Source organism: Lissotriton vulgaris, chromosome 4_1 (assembly GCF_964263255.1).
Source record: "Lissotriton vulgaris chromosome 4_1, aLisVul1.2, whole genome shotgun sequence".
Lineage (NCBI taxonomy): Eukaryota > Metazoa > Chordata > Amphibia > Caudata > Salamandridae > Lissotriton > Lissotriton vulgaris.
In genome coordinates, this window is record NC_141691.1 from 231851499 (window position 1) to 231873895 (window position 22397).

The 22397-nt window shown below is 47.1% G+C and overlaps 1 protein-coding gene across 1 annotated transcript; it reads left to right on the plus strand.

Moving 5' to 3' along the window:
* The first annotated feature begins 17732 nt into the window (after positions 1-17732).
* LOC147718614 (uncharacterized) lies at positions 17733-19162 on the plus strand. The gene is made up of 2 exons (XM_086966748.1): positions 17733-17889; positions 18165-19162. Exons 1-2 carry the CDS (start codon positions 17733-17735, stop codon positions 19160-19162), a joined length of 1155 nt encoding a protein of 384 aa, XP_086822874.1.
* The last annotated feature ends 3235 nt before the right edge of the window (positions 19163-22397 follow it).

Genomic DNA, 22397 nt, shown 5'->3' on the forward strand with positions numbered 1-22397 from the left:
GGGAAACCCTGACGAGAAAAGACCCAATCTAGAAATGTAATGACATCCGTAGTCTCAGTACTGTGGCAAACCTTAATCTCTGGCCATCTCGAGAACAGGTCAATTAAAACTAAAACAAGTGACAGACCTGAGTTACTAGAAATGGGGCCCAGAATATCCAGAGCTGCTTCTTGCCAGCAACGAGTGGCAGCTTCACGTACAGCCATAGGTTGCACTCTAGTTTTAAATATTTTATCAGAAGAGTTGCATTTGTGACAGTCTCTCACCATACATTCAACTAACAGATCATTTCCGGGCCACCAGAAGTGAAAACAAATTCTCTCTTTCATTTTAAAGATCCACTGGTGTCCCTGATATGCCTGTTGAACGATTTTCTCCCTGAGGGAAATAGGTGGAACAAGTCTAGTGCCTCTCCGAAGTAACCCTGAGGAGACAGACAACTCATGTTGTACGTTCCAGAATTTCCTCGTCTCCTCATCGATACGTTTTATACCCTTCCAACCTACAGTTACCAACTCACAAATCTTAAGAATGACTGGATCATTTGTCATGGAAGTCTTCCACTCATCCTCGCTCAAGACACCATCAGTCACTTCACAGACCTTATAATCATCGAACTCACATGCTACACCTAAATCATCACACTTGTCACCCGGGTCATTCCTTGCAAGGTAGGACAAACAATCAGAAACCTTGTTTTGTGTACCAGGTATGTGATGGACAACAAAATCATAGTCCTGTAAGGCTACAATCCACTTTGTGATTCTCGAGGACACAGCATCAAGACTCTTCTTTGTAAATAAGTCCTTCAAGGGTTTGGGGTCAGACTGTACCGTAAAGGAGCTCCCCCATAGGAACTTTTTAAGTTTCTTAATTGCCCAAAATATGCAGAGTGTTTCCTCTTCAATGACAGAATATTGTAGTTCAGGCGCTATGAGGGCTCTTGATAGAAACATAATTGTTATTTCATGACCATCTTTAACTTGCTTAAGAACAGCCCCAAGTCCTTTAGAGCTAGCGTCTGTAACAAGTATGACAGATGCAGAGGTATCAAAGCTGTGAAGTGAAGGAGCTTCACTCAAGGCTCTCTTCACATCATTAAATTCTTCTTGACACTTCTCTGACCAACCAAATCTTGTTCCTTTTTTAGGAAGTGTACTGAGTGCATATGTACGAGAGGCAAATTGGGGAATAAATTTGTTATAATATTCTGCCATCCCTAAAAAAGTGACAAGTTCATCTCTGCTTTGAGGTACAGGAAGAACAGCAATGGTTTTCACTATCTCTTCCTTAGGTTTGACCCCCTTCCTAGACAGCTTGTGACCTAAATAGTCAATCTCATCAAGGTTGAATTTACACTTACTCTCATGTAGTATAAAACCACGTGATTTGAGGCGTTCCAGTACTGCTTTGAGCCTTACATCGTGAGTATTTTTAGATGGGCCGTGAACTGACACATCGTCTTGGTATATCTTTACGCAGGGCAGCCCCTGGAAGACATCTGCCATGGCTCTCTGGAATACAGAAGCTGCCTAATTAAGACCAAATGGAAGCCTAGTAAACTTGCACGTGCCAAATGGTGTTATGAAAGCTGTGAGATTTTGTGATTCAAGGTCGATCTTAATTTGGTGATACGTGGCCCTGTGGTCAATTGTAGAAAATTCTTCAGCTCCAGCCAGTTGAGTCAGCATCTCTGCAATTTTGGGGGGAGAATACCTATCAGGTACGACTGCGCGATTGAGAGAGCGCAGGTCTACACGGAGCCTAACCTCGCCTGAGGTCTTTCGGGCAAGAACCACTGGGGCCAACCAATCACTTGCCTCAGTTTTTACGATGATGCCTTCCTTGAGTAATTTTTTTAATTAATTCTCCATGGAATCCTTCAGAGCTAACGGCACATTCCGCACCTTACAAGTTACAGGGATGGTGTCGGGTTTCAAGATGATCTTGTGAGTGTAGTTGAATAAACAACCTAGGCGTTCACTAAAAACTTCTTTGAATTCTGAGTGTAGGTTGTCTGCCTTATCCACTTTAGTGAGTTCAGGTGTAGAGGGAAATGCATGATCGGAGATATTTGCTTCTTCGAGAGGATCATTAGGTTTTTCTCTCAAAACAATGCAGGGATTAGAACCAGGGATTAACATGACCCCCATTTCAGCTTGATGAATCCAACTCGCTATGCAATACCCATTTTAAGGAGATATATATTTTCCCAGCTGCAAGTCTATTCTTGAACTTAATGTAACCTTCAAAATAACCAAACAGTTTGATAGGTTGCCCCCCGTAAGCAAGAGGCCTTATGTCATGTTTTAAGACTTTTACTTTTCCCATGAGAAAGCCGTCATAAACGGACTTCGGAACCAAAGTGATCTTTGCACCTGAGTCAAAAAGCATCTCAACAGGATGCCCATTTAGAAGGATGCTGTCGACAGGGTTTTAGCACTTAACTTGAGCAACATGTGTCAAAATCTCACCATAATGTAGATCATCAGAACTAGACTCAGAAACACCTTGTATCCAAACCCTCTTTAACAAGCTTGTTTTTTTTTATTCCTTTGTAGTCTACAAGCTTTGGACAAGTGACCCACTTTTCACAATTGAGGCATTTTGCATTTATGTCAGTGCAAGACTTATCATCAGCTTGGAGGCCAGTATTGTCACAATGATAGCATTTTCCAGGGAAAGATTTTCTTTGTCATAATGATTGAGGTTCAAAACGTTTGGATTTCATGGTATGAGATTCAACCCTTTTAGATGATCTCGCATGAGAGACAGCTTTGACTTTCCCATCTGAAATAGTTTAAGAGTCAGTTTCTTTTTTTTAATGGTTTCAACCTATGCTAAAGAGTGTTCAATACGTTTTGCGATTGTGATGATCTCATCAAGTTTGGGGTCATCCTTCTGCCACAATTCATCATTCACTTTCTCAATTGTACAACCAAGCAGGAATTGGTTGCGTACCCTTTCTTCAAGCGCGCCCTCAAACTTGCAAGTGGATGCAAGTTTACGTAAATGAGACACATACATTTCTACAGTTTCTTTAGGTTGTTGAGTTCTTTTCCCAAAATGGTAGCGTTCTAAAACTGTGCTTATTTTGGGTAAGAAATGTTTGTCTCATTTATTTAAGCAAATTTCAAATTCATTAAGGCCATTAGATTCAGATTCATCAAGATCAGGTAAGTGTTCAAAAACTTCCTATCCTTTGGTGCCTAAACAATGTAATAACAAAACTGATTTCCTCTCGGCACTGAGGGATACTCCGCACACTCTGGCGTAGTTAACAAAGACTTTCTTCCACTTAGACCATTGTACAGTAGGTTCTCCGGGATTGGAAAGAAAAAAAAGTGGTGGAGTGACATTTTGCATATTCAGAAGACAAGTTGAGGTGATGCAAACAGTAACATGACATACTGTTATGTAGAACAATAATATTAACTGTAGATGCTGGGCCTGTCAGTGTAGTAAGGCTCAACAGGCGTAATGTTAGATGAGCTAAATTATTTTCTTGTTTCTAAAGTATGAGGCAGGGGAATAACATAGTAACAAGTAAAAAAAAAATTGTTTGCATTGAGTAAATAGATAAAAATAACAGTCGAGTAAATGCTGTGCCTATCAGCGTTGAGGAATAAGATTTGACGGGCGAGAATACATTTTTAAAACTGTGCCTGTCAGTGTAAACTTTTAAGAGCTGTGCCTGTCAGCGAAATTAAATAGGCAGGTTTACGAAATTTGAAGCTGTGCCTGTCAGCGAGGAAAAGCTTAACAAGCTTCAAATTAGTTTGACAGGGTGACGGAATTAAAGCTGTGCGTGTCAGCAATGAAAAGCCTGACAAGCTGCAATGCTGTGCGTGTCAGCGCGTAGTGAAAGAGGTGTGATGTTTTACAATGGGGCAAGCTGTGCGTGTCATCAAGCAGACATGCGTAGCCAGGCTGCGAGAGGCAGCTAAACTGACACGCGTAACTCAGGGAAACAGCTGTGCGCGTCAGTGTTAGTGGATTAGGGATGAGGAGCATACGTCGCAACAATGGTGTGAAGTCAGAAGCCTCGTTGTCTTGTAGATCGTGAGTGCATGCGCAGCATGCTCGTGCTATGGTCTTGTGCTGGGGCTCGTGCCTGGTCTTGCGCAGGAGCTTGTGCGGGACGTGTTGTCTGTGAGGCTTGTTATCACTTGATCTCATGCAAGAGCTCGCGCCCACTTTCGTACAGAAGCTCGCTCAGTTCTGCTTGTACTGCAGGTCCAGTCTCTCTCTCCCAAACCAAATAAAAGCAGCTACTCACCGAAATGCGTAGGCAGCAACCAGGAGGTTAAACGGAAATCTCGGCAGTCTCACCTTAGCTGAACTGCAAACACAAGCTGGAGATAAACGGGAACAGCAGCGTGAAACGGAGCAAAGGCTTTCTGTGTAAGGCTCCGTTCCCAAGGCTGAACACAGTGAGAAGCGTAGAAGCGTAGGCACCACGGCAGTTCGAAGGCTTGAAGTGTAGAGATTTCTTGAGAGTTCAACCTGAAGCTGCTTGATGTGTTTGGACGTGGCTGGGTCCGTTTCAAGATCGTCGCCAGTGTAATGAAGTAAGTACACTGGTGGTGAGTTGAAGAAGATTCATTAATTTAACAGGTAGAATTAGGCAGGTAAAGTAATACCTCCTATCCACATTAAACTGACAGCAACTGTCCCCAAAGGAATTCAAAATTTGCAAACATTTGTGACAAGAATTTTCAATTCTATTAAGGACAAGGAGGCGAGGATTATGCTATCTCATTTCTTTAATGAAATGCCCAGCAGCCATAGAAACAAGTAAAAAACTACAATACCCATAAACATATGGGCAGTAACCATAGAGTTCGGGTATATAAAGGCACTTAGTGAGTCACACTTCCTCCTTCTTTTGTGAAAACATATCCAGTAAAGCAGATCATATCCAATCCGGAAAGTCAAGTAAGGAAAGTAGCATCACCAAACTGGGAAATCCAAGGAACATCCAAAACGCAACAGATTGAAGAAGACTGAAGCCAGAAATCTCCAAAGGAACAGGAAGGCAGCAACCAGGCAGGCTCGAAATGTCTTCATTTGGGATCTGATCCTGAAAAGGAACACAAAGCCGTAATATCCAAGCTATGCAAAAGTGAGCATAAAGCAAGGGGGGGGGGAAGAATAAACAGGATGCATGTAAAGAAATCATGATAAGCATAAATGCAATATACGTATATCAACAAAATGCAGATAACGCTCCCGGTCCCAGAAGCGCTGTGATCCCTCTTTGCTTCTGCCCTGAGTGGTCGCTCCCCTGCCTCTCCACCGAGAAGCGGTATCGTTAAACTGCGCTGCATTGAGCGACTGTACCATATTTAGAAGTGCTATCTAATTGTATTGACCTCGCTTGCTTGCCGGTATCGTTGTTGATTAAATGTGCCATATTTCGAACTGCTAATTTATTGTATTGACTGCACCTCGCTTGCTTGCACCATATTTGTATTGCCATAGAGTTTACTGCGCGATACCCCCCGGCGCCCTGCTCGACTCCCCCCCTCCATTTTGTATCTGTTGTTGTTGTGCTCCGTGTTGACCTGAGCCCGCCCCGCCTCCCAGCAGAGCCGCCCTCGCCCCTCCCCCTTCCCACCTTCCATTTATGACAGTAGATCCCGCGCGCAGCGTCCACGCGCAGCGACCGCGCCCAATCCGCGCCGAAGGTGCGCCAAAGGTAAGCCCGTCTACGCCCGTCCGTGCCCAGCGCCAGTCCCCCTGCCCCTCGCGCTGCCCAGCCCTCCCGCATTACCTACGATGCCTCCACCCTCCTAGCCCTTAACCCCGGCCGTTCCCCCAACTGCGTCCAAGCCGCTCCTGGACACACCCATGGACCTTTCTCATGCTACTCCTGCAAATTCACCGGTACCGTCACCAACTCCGTTACGATCACACCTCAGATTCCCGACACCAACCATCTACAATGCATCCTTCTCAACACCCGATCGGTCCACAGGCACGCCATTGACCTATGGAATCTACTACACACCATCTCTCCAGACGTCGCCTTCCTAACAGAAACATGGATGAACGCTTCCTCCGCCCCAGACATCACCATTGCCATCCCTGAAGAATATAAGATCACACGCAAGGACCGTACCGGCCACACAGGAGGAGGAATCGCTATCGTCCATAAAAAATCAATCCACATCTCAACCAGCTCTGACGTCAATCTCGCCAACTCTGAACACCTTCATTTCCAGATCCACATCGACCCCAAGACCACACTCAGAGGCACCCTCCTCTACAGACCACCAGGACCCCGCGCAAAACTCAGTGAAGACATCACGGACTTCATCACTCCACACGCGCTCCCCTCCAAAAATTACATCCTTCTGGGAGACCTCAACTTTCACCTTGAAAAGAACAACGACCGCAACACCACCACCCTCTTGGACAACCTCGCCAACCTCGGACTTAAACAACTGGTCACTTCCCCCACCCACATCGCAGGTCACACACTCGACCCTATCTTCACCTCCAGCAATCACGTCTCCTTCAGCCACACTACGGCTCTCCTCTGGACTGACCACAGCTGCGTTCACTTCACCTACAACAAGCCGAAACCCATCAACCACCCCCAACCAACTTTGCAAAGAAACTGGAACAAAATCACCACCGACCAGATCTCCTCATCGCTCCTTCTAAACACCCCAGCCCACTCTTCTAACCCAGACCAAGCCGCCACCAACTTCACCCTATGGTTATCCAACAGCGCCGACATCCTAGCACCATTGAAAAAACGTCAAAGCAAACCTGGCAGCAAGAAGGCCTCATGGTTCAACGATGATCTTAAGAAGTCCAAGAAACTCTGCCGCTCCCTTGAAAAGGCCTGAAAAAAAGACCCAACCACTAGCACCAAGGACGCCTTCAAAAACGCCACCCGCACACACCACCAACTAATCCGAAAGGCCAAGAAAACAGCATTCAAGGATCGACTAGACAACAACGCCCACAACAGCAAGGAACTTTTCAACATCGTCAAGGAATTTACCAATCCCTCGGCCAACTCCAACGACATCACCCCCTCTCAAGCCCTCTGCGACTCCCTGGCTTTATTCTTCCACAACAAAATTGCAGACATCCACAACAGCTTCGACAACCGACCCGGAGACCAACCCACCCAACCATATGCTGAGCATTCTCCCCCCTTGAACACCCTTTACGACTGGAACCCAATCTCCACTGAGGACACCATCCGTCTGATGAACTCCATCCACTCAGGATCCCCCACAGACCCAGGTCCTCACCACATCTTCAACAAAGCAGACTCCGTCATAGCACCACACCTCCGAGACGTCATCAACTGCTCCTTCAAATCCGCCACCTTCCCGGAAAGCTGGAAACACGCTGAACTCACCGCCCTTCTGAAAAAACCCACAGCGGACCCCACAGAACTCAAAAATTACCGCCCCATCTCGCTCCTTCCTTTCCCGGCCAAAGTCATCAAGAAAGCTGTCAACAACCAGCTCGCCGCCTTCCTCGAAGCCAACAAATCCCTCGACTCCTCACAGTCTGGCTTCCGAGCTAAACACAGCACTGAGACCGCCCTCATCTCAGCAACAGACGACATTCGAACTCTACTGGACAATGGAGACACAGTCGCCCTCATCCTCCTCGACCTCTCTGCAGCCTTCGACACAGTCTGCCACAGCACCCTTTTACAACGCCTCAGAAACATCGGAATACAAGGAAAAGCACTTGAATGGATCACCTCGTTCCTCACCGGAAGAACCCAGAGAGTCCGCCTTCCACCATTCAAGTCCGAGGCCACTGAAGTCATCTGTGGCGTACCACAAGGATCCTCACTCAGTCCCACCCTCTTCAACATATACATGAGCCCCCTCGCGGCCATCGCCCGCCAACACAACCTCAACATCATCTCTTACCCGGATGACACTCAACTGATCCTTTCTCTCACCAATGACCCCAGCACCGCCAAAACCAACCTACATGAAGGAATGAAAGAAGTTGCCGAATGGATGAAACATAGCCGTCTGAAACTGAACTCAGATAAAACAGAAGTCCTCATCTTAGGTACATCCCCCTCTGCATGGGACGACTCTTGGTGGCCGGAAGCCCTTGGAAAAGCACCCATCCCGACAGACCACGCACGGAACCTAGGCGTTATCCTGGATTCTTCACTTTCAATGAACAGACAAGTCAGCGCCGTCTCCTCATCCTGCTTCAACATTCTCCACATGCTCAAAAAAACATTTCGCTGGATCCCCACCGAAACAAGAAAAACAGTCACCCATGCTCTGGTCACGAGCCGACTGGACTACGGAAACACCCTCTACGCAGTTACTACCGCTAAACTCCAGAAAAAACTCCAACGAATCCAAAACGCCTCAGCCAGGATCATATTAGACATCCCGTGTAACGAACACATCTCTGGTCACCTGAAAAACCTCCACTGGCTACCCGTCAATAAGAGGATCACTTTCCGACTTCTAACCCACGCACACAAATGACTCTACGATATCGGACCAGAATGCCTCAACTCACGACTGTCCTTCTACACCCCCTCCCGCCAACTACGCTCTTCCAGCCAAGCCCTGGCCACTGTACCTCGCATCAACAAGACCACCATGGGAGGTAGATCCTTCTCATACCTGGCAGCTAAAACATGGAACTCACTCCCCACTTACCTTCGCCTTACCCAGAACCACCTAGCATTCAGAAAGCAACTTAAAACGTGGATATTTGACAAGTAATCCTCCTTCCCTCCCTAAGCGCCTTGAGACCCTCTGGGTATGTAGTGCGCTATATAAATTCTTTGACTTGACTTGACTCACGAATGTTTGCAAATTTGGAATTCTATTGCAGGACAGGAGGCTCCGATTATGCTTGTTTAAAGCTGATCCACCACCACAGAAGCAACATTATCAATAGGTTTAAAGTAAAACGTTTTGAAAACAGAGTGAGAAGACCAATCAGCGGCCTTCATAATGTCAAACAATGTGACCCCCATAGAGAATGCTTTAGAAGCCATAGCTCCTCGAGCAGAATGTGCCCCAAACACAGAAACATCAATACCAGCTCCCGCCATGAGCCAACGTACCCATCTAGCCAGAGTAGCCGGGGTAACGGGGCGAAAGGGTTTTTGCAAAGCAATTAACAACTGACCTTGCAAGTCTGAACGTAAAGAAGCAGTACTTACTTTGTAATCCTTGAGACACTGGACGACACACAGATTGGGACTAGCAGGGAATGCAGGATAAGAAATATCCGCAGTGTGGGTCTTAGTACGCCTAGTGAGGTGAAGAGGGACGCCTTCAGGCGTGAAACGACGGCCGGACAAATCCAAGGCACGGACATCAGAGACCCGTTTGCATGAGATCAGACACAACAACATGGTTAATTTGGCTGACAGTTGTTTACGTGACAGTAAAGAATTGATAGGCCAAGTCTCGAGAAAGCGGAGTACAACCGACACGTCCCATAACGAGACGTATTTAGGACGTGGAGGATTCGCGAGGCGAATACCCTTAAGCAACTTGGACACTAGAGGATGTTCGCCCGCAGGCTTACCATCCACCGGGAGGTGGCCCGCGGAAATGGCAGAACGAAAGTTGTTCACCGTGCGATATGCCAAACCAGAGGAAGCTAGGGAAGCCAAAAAATTCACCTTCACAGAGACACCCGCTGAAGCGGGATCAACCTGTCGTTGAACACACCAGTCATATCAATGCTTCCATGATCCCTTGTAGCGTTTGTGGGTACTGGAAGACCAGGCGTCACTAATGAATTTGGAAGCATCTGAAGAAAGGCCTGGGACCGACCAGCGTTCCCCGAAATCCGCCACGCCAGCAGGAGGAGAGAGCCGGACAGAATCAGGGGATGCGGATTCTGAAGAGGATCTAAGAGGAGATTCCACTTCTGGGGAAGAAGGAGCGGAACTGCACAACACATTTCCAGAAGAACCGGGAACCACGGCTGAGCCCGCCATAGAGGAGCAATCAAGATTATCTCCGACTGATTACTTTTCGTGTGCGCAAGAACCCTGGGTATCATCATGAAAGGAGGAAAGGCACAACACAGGGTCGATGGCCACTGCTGAAGAAAAGCATCCGTGGCGAGAGCCTCCGGATCCGGTCTCCAACTGAAGAACAGAGGGAGTTGAGAATTCAGGAGAGAGGCGAACAGAATCCGGAGAAGAATGCCAAACGCGCGGGAATGAAGCCTCCAATCGCTGAAATCCTTCAGGTGTCTGGAGTGCCAATCCGCAACCTGATTGTTGCGGCCCAGAAGATATTCTGCAATAACCGTGATCTTTGTTGCAGACAAAAATGCCAGAAATCCTTGGCAATCTCCACCAGGAGTTTCGAACGGGTGCCGCCCAGCTTGTTGATGTAACAGACTGCCTACACGTTGTCCATGCGGAGAAGAATACAGCACTGGGACTGAAAGGGAGAGAAGCACTTGAGCGCAAAGGACCCCGCCAGGAGTTCCAGGCAATTGATGTGCATGGAAAGCTCCTGGGGAGACCACCGACCCCCCGTCGAGACGGAGCCGCACCGGGCTCCCTAACCCCATTGACTGGCATCTGATTCAATCACCAACTCCGGCGATGTGCCGAACAGTGCTCGACCATTCCAAGCCTCCATGTGATCCAACCACCATTGCATCTCCCATGTCGCCTCCTCTGATAGAGGAATCTGGTCCGAATATCGAAGACCTCACTGGAGATGACGGATTTTCAGGCGTTGCAACGCTCTGTAATGCAGAGGTGCCAGAAAGATCGCTTGAATGGAGGAGGCCAACAGACCGACTACTCGTGCTAACGACCTCAAGGACACAGTCTGTTTGGAAATAACAGAATTCAACTCTCTCTTGATGTAACACACTTTTTGAGCGGGTAACAGAAGTTGACAGGTAAGAGAATTGACCTGGAAACCCAAGAAGTCCAACACTTGAGTCGGGACTAAAACAGATTTCTGAACGTTCACAAGGAAGCCCAGGGATTGCAAGAGATCGACGGCCCAGTCCAGATGGGTCAACAACCGAAATGTGGAGTCTGCTAGAATGAGGATGTCGTCCAGATAAATAATTAGACCAACACCCCGAGCACGTAAAGATTCCATGACTGGCCTCAGAAGTTTTGTGAAGCACCAAGGTGCTGACGACAGGCCGAAAGGGAGAACTTTGTATTCGTACCACCTCCCCAGCCATTGGAACTGAAGAAAGCATCGATGAGGCGGAAAGATCGGGACTGACAAGTAGGCGTCTTTGAGGCCCAGACGAACCATCCAGTCCTTCTCGCGGAGAAGATCCCTCAACAGATGGATGCCTTCCATCTTGAAATGTCTGTAAACTAACCCCCCCGTTGAAATCCTTTAGGTTGAGAACCAAGCGGGATCCTCCACCTTTCTTTTCCACCAGGAAAACCGTGCTGGCGATTCCTTGTGGATGACGCATGGTCGGAACAAATGCCTCTTTCAACAGAAGAGATTCCAGTTCCGCTGAAATGAACTCCTGATCCTGTCTGAAAAAGTAAAGTGGAGAGGGAGGGTGGGTCTGATGAGGGCGTTGATAGAACTCTATCTTGAACCCCTGAACAGTTTCCAAAACCCAAGCATCGCTGGAGATTAATCGTAAATTGTCTAGGAAAAACTGTATCCTGCCCCCAGGAATCACACTGCAAGCAGGAATTAGGCTCACCTGAGGTATTGGAATCCTGGTATATACCATAGGAACCTCCAGAACGACCTTTCTGATACTGTCCTCGTCCTTTCTTGGAAGGATAGAACTTTGATCTGTTGGAATATCCGGAATCCTGTTGATGACCTCTCTGGGACTGGTTACCCTTCTGGGTGAATTGACCACGGCCGGACAAACGTCCCCTACTTCGTCCAGCCCTGCCAAATACCGGACGAAAGGCTCGGCGTAATGAGGCTTGAGTCTTGTCCAGGCCACTAAACGTATTTACAAATTTGGTCAGTTCCTTCAAGAACGGTTGGCCAAAGAGTAGACCTTGAGCGTCTGGACCCGCTTCCGAGGTGCACAGTTCAGCAAGCTTCGGATCAAGTTTCAGAAGAATCGAGCGACAGCGCTCACTAGAAAGGGCACAATTCGCGTTGCCGAGTTGGCAAATGGCTCTCTGAGCCCATTCAATCATCTCATCAGGATCTACCATTGCCGAGGACTCCTTGGCCACAAATCCAAGATCCAGGATCTTCGTGAGTGGACCCATGAGGTCCAGAACTTTATCCTGGCAAGAGCGCCAAGAGCGGTCTAGACCCTTCTTAGGATCCTTCGCATATTTGCAAAGATAGGTGAGCATCGTGGGGTCCACCTCAGGGGTGTCAGCGAGGTGATCCGCCAGATCCGGTCTTGGACATTCGGTTCTAAGGCGAGCATGCACATCTTTGTCGAAAGGTTGACGTATGTGAGTTTGCACATACTCCGCCACAGCAGGGGACGGGAGCCAGGACGAGGAATTGGGATGGACAATGTTCGAAGGCTCAAAGGTAAGGACAGGAGGATGCGTAGGCACATCTACTAAATGCTCTTTGCATACCTTCTTCTTGGGAGGAGGCCCTGTATGATCAGAAGAGGAGGAGGAATGTTGGTCGTCCGTATCCGTAGGAGAAACAGCAGAGGGTGCGCCCACCTTGGATGGGGACTTGACAGAATGCAATGACTTTGCCAACCGTTGGAAATCTGAAGAATGCGGATTTTTTGGAGAGGCAGAAGACTTGCACGAAGCAGGAACCCATCCCTGCTGCTGTGCATATTGAGTCAGATGTCGCTTCAGAGGCGTAATGGTTCTCAATAAAGCCTTATTGACTGAATGCTGTACTCCCTGATCAAGAGCCTCAACCAAATCATACTCCAAAGACTCAGGGGCGTCCTCCTCATCATAATAGTCATTCTCATAATAAGAAGCACACAGGGTTCTCACAGCGTGAGAAAATTAAAGCCCACTGGATGACAAGAATCCGATTTGCCAAAGGCAAAATTCAGGGGGAGTGCAAAAACCCCAACAGCAAGCCAAAGACGCAGAAAAAACTGCCAAGACAACAATAAAATGTGGAGGGAGGGCTTGCTGTGCACCAAAACACACTCTAGGCAGAGCCTATGCAATAATTATACAGCCCAAAGCCTCTGTAAAGCAATGGGCGTCAGAAGGGGTTAACGCGCGGGCCTTGGGCGTTGACGCTACAAAGAGACGTCTGTCAGAAGGCTCCGTGTGTGAGAAGGGAGCCGGAACCAGGAAATATCAATCGCGCATGCGCGAAACTCCAGAAAAGCCAGCCGCATGAAAGCAGATCTCGCTCTGCAGCGCGCACGTCTACAAACCCCGTCTCCGGCTCCACCGGTAAAACAGAGAACACAGGCGCAGAGCGCCCGGGCAAAAACGAGAGGCGAAGCACGTGCTCTCAAGCAGCCGAAGCTTCGGCAAAAGCGCAAGTGAGACGCCGCAGATTAACGGGGCAGAAAAACCCAGAAAGTAGAAGCGTGTGCAAAGCAGGATAAACCACAGCGCAAAAGCGCGGAAAGAAACACGCGAAAAGCAGCAATATCAAGACAACCCAATACAATTAGTAAAGGCAAGGTAAGACAAAAAGCACTTAACTGGCTGCAGAGCAGCAAAAAAAAAGGAAGTGTGACTCTCTATATGCCTTTATATACCCCGGACTCTATGGTTACTGCCCATGTGTTTATGGGTATTGTAGTTTTTTACTTGTTTCTATGGCTGCTGGGAATTTCATTAAAGAAATGAGATAGCATAATCGGAGCCTCCTGTCCTGCAATAGAATTCAGTCTCACTTAACTTCTAGAATACAGAACGTAATGTCACGCTGGGTCATTCCTGATGTGAGAGAGAGAATGAAATGATGCTTAGGCACTCTGAAAGAGGAGGAGAGATCATTACACTTCCTTGATGTGTCTGCTGTGTGCTCTGTTACTTCTCTCGACCTTTCTGTAAAATCTCACTGGAACCCTTTCTTGCACATGTCCTGATAGAATATTAGGGGATCATAGCTCCTGTCCTGAACTCCGTTTGCAGTATCTTTCTTGCCTCGTCATAAGTTCCAACCAATGTAAAAACTGAAATAAAGCAGTGGTTGTTTCTCTGCTCAAAAAAAAAAAACCTTAACCAGGCGCAAAATGTCTCTGCATCTTTCAACATCTGTTTGCTACCTTTTTCTCAAATGTCCCACAATATTTTTCTCTAAAAGGAAAAACGCAAAAGTATTGTGAAAGTGTCTCCCCAAAGGTGGCAATAGCAAGAAGTTACAGCTTACCCCCTATTTAGCACCATATCCAATCAGTGTGGCTGTTTGTTTTGAAAGGGACTGATTTAGAGCAGGTGATTATGGAATCTAGCACCAAAAAATGTCTTCTGTGACCAATAGTCCCCCAATACCCAACAAAGATATCTCTGTGTGTGCAAATGTTTTCCAAAGTGATTATGGGGAGCAGGCTACAAGCCCCAGGAGACATTTCGTTTGGAAGGCTGCCAACGCCACCATTCCACGCCCAGAGGCGCTCTCCAAGTCCTGCTGGGGCTTCCGCTGTTAAAGATGCACCCAGGAAGGGGCTTGGTGATGACAAGGGTCAAGAGCATGCCCATGTGCGCCAGTCTGCAGCCGACAACACTGGGCTGGTCCACATTTCTAACGTTTGTGCTGTATTGCTTTGAACTACCTAGTTGAGTGAATTTATAATCCTGTGCCTCCATGCTTGAAATCATATTTGATTCCATACTTCAGGTGGATGCCTAACTCCGTTTGCCTCTTAATTACACATAGGACTATTTATATTGAGAAGCATAAGTGTGCGGGGGTCCTGCGGCCACTTCACCTCCACCCCCAGTTACCTCAATCGACATGATGCTTTAAAGAGCAATCAGGGTTGTTGCTACAGAGATTAAGTTAAGTGAGAGAAGACTCTCCCTTGAAGCTGGGGAGTGAGCATAATCTCTGCTTGTTCAGCTGTGGATATTCTAATAAACATAAGAGGGCGAATCTCAAGGGGAAAAAGCAAGGAAACAGCAACAAAATATACAGCAGGAAAAAAACTGAATCCTAATCACATCAAGACAGTCCCACACAGAAAGCAACACATTTATATAACTTTTTTGTGTTTTATTTTAAAAAAATATATATTCATTTCTTTCAATTAACAATCCATACTTTTTCAATAAATATTTTATACATATATTTAATACAATTCCATATGACTCACATCTAAATCTATTTCATTGGAGTTCTGACATAGACGAAGCAGTATGGAAAATTGAGGTACATGTCTCAACAACAGCAAAAACAGAAAATATATATACATAAACAACAACCACAAAAATAGTGAAGAAAGTTGATAATCAAAAAAACTGTTTAACAAAAACATAACATACATCATAAACATTCACAACCACAAAAAATGCGCCGACGCACGTTTCGGAATCTCATGTACCATCCTTCCTCAGGGCGCTGATAGTATGTTAAATATTTTGTTAAGCCTTATACATTCATTTTCATTTAACAAGGCATTAAATACTCATAGTTGAAGCTTCGTCAATCGAAATTGTGGGAACAGTACAGCATAATTAAATCCATAAATAAACCTAATTAATCGACATGCGGTTCAACAAGTGTCGTATATCAAGAGCAGAATAGATATCAGCCAAATGTACAATGCTCTAAAGAAAGCGTGAAGTGATTAGATGATAAGTAAAGCCATAAGCCTACTTGGTAACTCATGGAAGAGCCAAAAATTCAGCAGATATTTGTATGTTAGACTAATCTAATAGCAATTAGGGGCTGCGAACTGGAGACAAATCAAAACACAGAATGGAGGTTAAGTCTAGACTTTTTGGCAAGAATTCTATATGCCCCAAGGTGACATTAATTTATACTCACTGATGTCCTTATATATATATAAAGATCGAAAAGAAGGGATCGAATCATAGTAAACTGTAGATGAACAGCCACGTCTGCAGTAGTAACTGGAATGGGGAAAAGAAAACACAAATAAAAGGTCACACAGTTCTTTTTATTCATGGTTCCAGACCCCAATAATGATACATACCCAAGGGATTTACTTCAGAGATTTGAATATTCCAAAATTCCGATATAGTATAATCTTCCCTCAGAATTACTCAAAAATCTCTATCCATTGTAGCTCCTCTACCTCAACTTGGTAGGAAAAATCTGCAGAACAGAATAGTAAAGATGGTATGGAAAACCCGAAAAACCCAAGTAAGATATTGGGGACGAGATATACAACCTATACCCAGGTAGCAATTATAGTCAGAGATAGGGCTACCCTATACCCAAGACGTGCCATAAGGAGATGATAGTATAGAATAAATCTGCCCAAAAAACAGTTTAACAAAATTAAAACATACATCATAAACATTCACAACCACAAAAAATGCGTTGATGCGCGTTTCGGAATCTCATGTACCATCCTTCCTCAGGGCGCTGATGGTATGTTAAATATTTTGTTAAGCCTTGTATATTCATTTTCATTTAACATGGCATTAAATACTCATAGTTGAAGCCTCATCAATCGAATCTGTGGGAACAGTATAGCATCATTAAATCCATAAATAAACCTAATTCAAAAAACATTAAAATTACCATAAGAGCAAAATATGGCTGTAGACTGAGAGACAACAGGTAGTGTATTGGAGCACAGAAAGTGTTTTGAAGAGTAGAATAAGCTAACCTACACCAAAGAACCAGAAAGAAGTGAAAAAAGGTACCAAGTGTCAGGAAACTCATAAAAGTGAAAAACACCTTATATCCCAGACTTTATATATATATCGTAGGTCTACACTATACATACTTGTTGAAAAAAGGCAACATTCGGATGAAGACTATCCAGAGCAAATACCTTATCCTGGGTCAAACACTGCATGGCGACGACTGCCTCGACATGCAGTTCGAAGTGTCTTATATCAAGAGCAGAATAGACATCAGCCAAATGTACAATGCTCTAAAGAAAGCGTGAAGTGATTAGATGATAAGTAAAGCCATAAGCCTACGTAGTGCGCCTTGCATCGCAAAATGCAATGCAGTGCGAGCTACGAAATTCGTTTTATTAATTAAATTGTTTACTTACCTGCAATTATCCATATGCCGGTTTTTAGCAACCTCCGCCCTGCCCCTCCCCCTCCCCGCCCTCCTGCCCCACCGTAGCTCCCTCCACAAGCCGTCGCTGCCAAAAAGCCCATAGGAATGCATTGAAAAAACCGAATCGGTAAAATCCGAATCGGATTTTACCGATTCGGTAAAAGCCGATTCGGTAAAAGCCGAATCGGTAAAAGCCGATTCAGCCAATGAGGTGGCTCCCCCTCCCCCACCAAAACAGGGAGTGGCAACCCTGGCAGGTGCAGCTAATTAAGAACTTTCTGGAGAGCCAGCCTGAGCTGAACACTCACAGTTAGCAGCAGTGGGAGTAGGAGGTAGTGAACTGTTCTGATCAAGATGGCAAACCCTAGTGAGAGCCAGAAGTGCAGCCAGAAGAGGAAGCCAAAATTCAGCACCACCGAGCTGCAGGTGTTGGTTGAGGAGGTGGTGAGGGTGCACCGTCAGCTATTCGGTAAGCTGTCCCTCAATGTGCCAGACAGCACCAAGAGGAGGCTCTGGGCAGAAATCGCCGAAAAGGTCAATGCTGCAGGTGTCACCCCCAGGACCCTGGATGAGCTGAAGAAGCGATTCTATGACATCCGCAGCCTCACCAAACGGAAGATGGCAGAGATCCAGAGGCAGGCTGGAGGCACTGGTGGAGGCAGGAACCCGGCGCCACCCCTCACCGACCTGGAGGAACTGGTCTCCAGCACCATTGAGAGGGAGAGCGTAACCGGAATTGGGACCCTGGACAGCTCAGCCAGAGCTACAGCTACAGGTAAGAAGCATGCACATCATGACACACCCTACCAGACACCTCCCCATTAGACACAATGCATAGCCAAACCCCAGCACAGTACTGTGACCAACATACAAGAGACAAGCATCATGGTACATGTAGTCAGCAGAAGTCAGCAAAATATGGCAGTGCAGAATCACAAGACAGGAAACAGTGGAACACATTCCAAGGAGATGCAAGGACATGTGGAATGCTTTAATTGTACTGACTGTAATACATCGGCACTCAATTTACAAATGCTTCTTTGTACCTAGGGGCACCATCAGGCGGACAAACAATGACAACAGAGGCAGCAGCACCATCCACCACTGCACTCGCCGGGTCGAGCACCAGTCAGGCTGCCGAGGAGGAGGAGGACGAAAACACCAAAGGGCTTGGTTTAGAGGGAGACCTGGTAATAGACTTTGAAGCACTGCACTCCCCACAAATGCCGAGCACACCCCCCTTGCAGTTCTCCCCAGAGAACTCCCCGACAAGGGACCTCCTTCCACCAACACCAGCTCCTGCCACGATCATAGCTGTGGCACCAGTACACCCTGTCCTGGGAGCAGGGGCTCAGGCCCCGGCCAGCACCACACCCCCACCAGTGGCACCCCAGCCCACTCAGCAGGCCGGCAGCAGCAGTACCCGGCGCCGTGCCATTCCAACCACTGCAGCACCAGCACCGGAGGGCAGTGTCTTCCTGGGCCTCGAGGGTAATATGGTAAAGATCCAAAGGCAGCAGGCGAAGTCGATCATGGCCTGCCAACGCCAGCTCCTGCAGCACAACCTGCAGATGGGGGAAATGGTGAAAGGATTTCAGTCCTTTGTGGATTCAAACAAGGAGGTAGCAGCAGGTTTAGGCAGGCTAACCACTGCCATAACCCAGTTATGTGGCAGACTGGAGGAGCATGAGCTGGTGCGCAGGCGGGATGCCCGGGTGCTGAACCGCTCCATGAGCCGCCTTGCAGCTGCCACGGCCCAACTCTGTCAGCGCAGTGCAAACATGGAGTCAAGCCTCACACAAAATACGGCGGAGTTAACAAGGGGAATGGCCCGCATCACCACGGCAATGGAGGCCATGATCATCTCTAACACTGCCGCAAATCCTACCCTGGACCTGGGGGATGCTGGGGACAGCAGCAGCCGCAGCAGCCCGGTCAGCGCTGCGTCAGAGCCACGCAGGAGCACCAGGCGCTCCGCAGAAGCCGCTGGCCATCCTGAAGGGGGTGAGGGACACCCCAGTGGGGCTGCCAAGCACTCAAAGAAATAGCCTTGCAAGGACGGGTGAGGCAACCTGGACCTTAGACTTTTGTGTTCTTTGCTATTACACCTTTTTTTTGTTGCACATCAGTGCTGTAACTGTGTTGCAACAGTATTAAAAATTGCTTTTTCACCACAACCATTTACCTGTCTGTGCATCTGTACTTACTCAGAAATCGTTTTCTGTAATCTCCTCACGTCTGTATCTGCCATCACTTGGCGTACACACCCCAGCTGGCTGTGTTGGTGGCACAGCTTCGTCGTCGTCATGGTCCTCGTAGTCAGACAACTCCACCTCAGTGCCCTTCTTCACCGCAAGGTTGTGTAACATTGCACATACAGCTATGATCTTGCAGCAGGTGATGGGGGTATACTGCCTTGCATCTCCACTCTTGTGCAGGCATCTGAATCGACTTTTCCAGATGCCAAAGGTCCGTTCGACGACATTCCTTGTGCTTTTGTGGGCCCGGTTATACCTCCTTTGGCTGGGTGTGGAGGGGTTGAGGTAGGGGGTGAGTATGAATGAGCGGAGGGCATATGCACTGTCGCCTGGAAGGGAAAGGAGTAACATTACACACATGCATACATGTATTACACCTAGCTACTTTGTGTTATGGGGGTCTGATGATGTGTCTCACCTAGGAGGTATCCTTCACCAAATTCGCCAGCCATCAGCCGTGCATAGATGCCGCTCTGTTGGAAAATATAGGAGTCGTGGGTACTCCCTGGAAATTTTGCTACCAGGTCTGTGATGGTGCACTTCGCATTGCAGATCACCTGCACGTTGATGGTGTGTGTAGATTTCCGATTGCGGTATATGTATTCTGTGTCCGCTGGTGGGCATATCGGAATGTGCGTGCCATCTATGCAGCCAATGATTTGGGGAAATTGTGCCATCTGGTAGAAGTCAGCTTTGGTTTGTAGCAGTTCTGCGTGGGTTGCAGGGAACGAGATGTATTGGTCCATCCTGTCTATCATGGCGTCAAGGAATGTGTGGAAGAACCTTGACAGGCTGCTCTGGGTCACTCCTCCTGCCGCTGCAACTCCACTTTGATAGCTGCCAGACGCCAGCAGGTGTAGGCTGCATAGCACCTGGACGTGTGCTGGGCTGGCGTGTGCCCTTGGGGTGGGGTGGTCCAACAATGGTTTGAGGTCCCTGATGAGCTCAAGTATGGTGTCAGAGTCCAGCCTGTATCTCTGTAGGATCTCAGCCTCAGTGAGCATGAACAGGGTTATCCTCTGTCTGTAGACCTGTTCATTTCTTAGCCATTCCCTCTGTCCTTCCTGCTGTAGCCGTAGCCGCCTCGCAAAAGCTGCCATCCTGCAAGTTGACATGCATTTTGGGGCTGTTTTTATGGGTTGGAGTTGGTTACCACCTGATTGTAATCCATGGTAAATACCGAGTGAATTCTACCGATTTTGAGCCGAAATCGGTGTTTCTGTGCCTCCCTACATCTCCCCATCTGTCCGAATCGGGGAATTTCCCGATCGGTGATTCTACCGAATCGGTAGGTTCTCCGATTCGGCTTATGTCCGATTAGGTTCATCTACCGATTCGGTACATGGACCGAATCGGATAATTTCCGAATCGGTGTCACTACCGATTCGGTACGTGGACTGAATCGGATAATTTCCGATTTGGTGTCGCTACCGAATCGGTACGTGGACCGAATCGGATAATTTCCGAATCGGTGTCACTACCGATTCGGTACGTGGACCGAATCGGTATTTGCATCCGATTCGGTGTATTACCGATTCGTTACATATCCGATTTTCGGTATGTACGTATCGGATTCTTTCCCATTCGGTACTCATTCCGAATCGGTTTTCGCTCCGATTTTGAGTTTTTTCATTGCCCTACATCTCGATGGCTGTTTACCGATCGGTAAGGGCCCAAAATCGGGAATTTCGGCCTTTACCGATCGGTAACGGCCTACCTACATCTGGCCCATAGTCCTGTATTTAATGCTCTAGTTTGGGTGGTGACTTATTCCCCCAGTGCATTGCCACCCTCTTTTTGGCCAACAATAAAGCTATTGTTATGAATTTGCACACTCTACCTCTCAGGTGTTGAATCAGGCCTAACAAACAAACTTGTGGACTGCAGTGTATTGTGGTTTCTGTCATGAACTGCATTTGCTGAACTACCAAATCCCAGAACTTACGTATCTGTTGACACCCCCATGCATAAGGTGCATAAAGTCCGCTCCCATCATCCTGCAGCTCTGACATATATCACTATCCTTAATTACATACCTGTGCAGCCTAGCTGGCGTGTGGTACATTTCATGTATATATTTGAAGTAAATTATGTGCAGGTTGCAGTTAGATGTAAGCTACTCTGTCTGTATACAGCAGTACACCCAGTCCTCCTGCATAATCTGTGGTTGGAGCTTCCTATTCCAGTGGTCTAAGCTACGGTTCGGGTCAAGCTTTGTCTCATCCCAAGCCGCTTTATATAGCTTGGTGACTAATCTGTCCCGCTTGGGACTAGCTGAAAGTGCTTGTAGTGTATGTAGTGTTGGTGGTTCCTCTGGGAATGTGGGACAGAGCTCCTTCACAGCCGCCCGGAGTCTATTGTATGTGAATGCAAACATGGTGTTTTGTTCCTTTTGTATTGTAAGTCCTCATTCGTGAGAAATCTGCCATTCGGGTACATATCCTGCATTTTTTCTATACCAGCCCATTGTAGGATATTGATTGCCCCTGCCTCCTGTGTGACCAACATTGCTGAGTGGTGCGCTATTGGGAATAATGGAACATATAACGGAAGCTTATCAGCCCTCTGACGCAGGGCGTTCCAAGCAGCAGCAGTGCAGCTTATTGTTTTGATTTCAGTTCTGGGTATCCCATGTTTGTGAGGCAGTAGTATGCTCCGTAGTGGGACCGGATGTGCATCTCCGTCCTTCACTGCTGAGAGTGGAGTGCATGTATGGCCAGTAATGCACGAATTGCGCTTGAGCACATAGATAATATAAATATACATCAGGCTCACTAAAGTCCCCATTCTTGTAGTCCAAGGTGAGTGTCTACCACTTTACCCGAGGTTGCTTCCCCACCCATATAAGCCTTACTAGTTGAGAGCGTATATTTTTAAATATTTGGCTGGGTAATGCAATGGGTATATTAATGAATAAATAAAGAAACCTTGGCCTTATTACCATTTTTATAAGGGCAATCCCGTTCGCAAGTAAATGCTTTGCCATAGCTTTCCGGTACTACCAGTTCCGGGTCCCTATGTACCC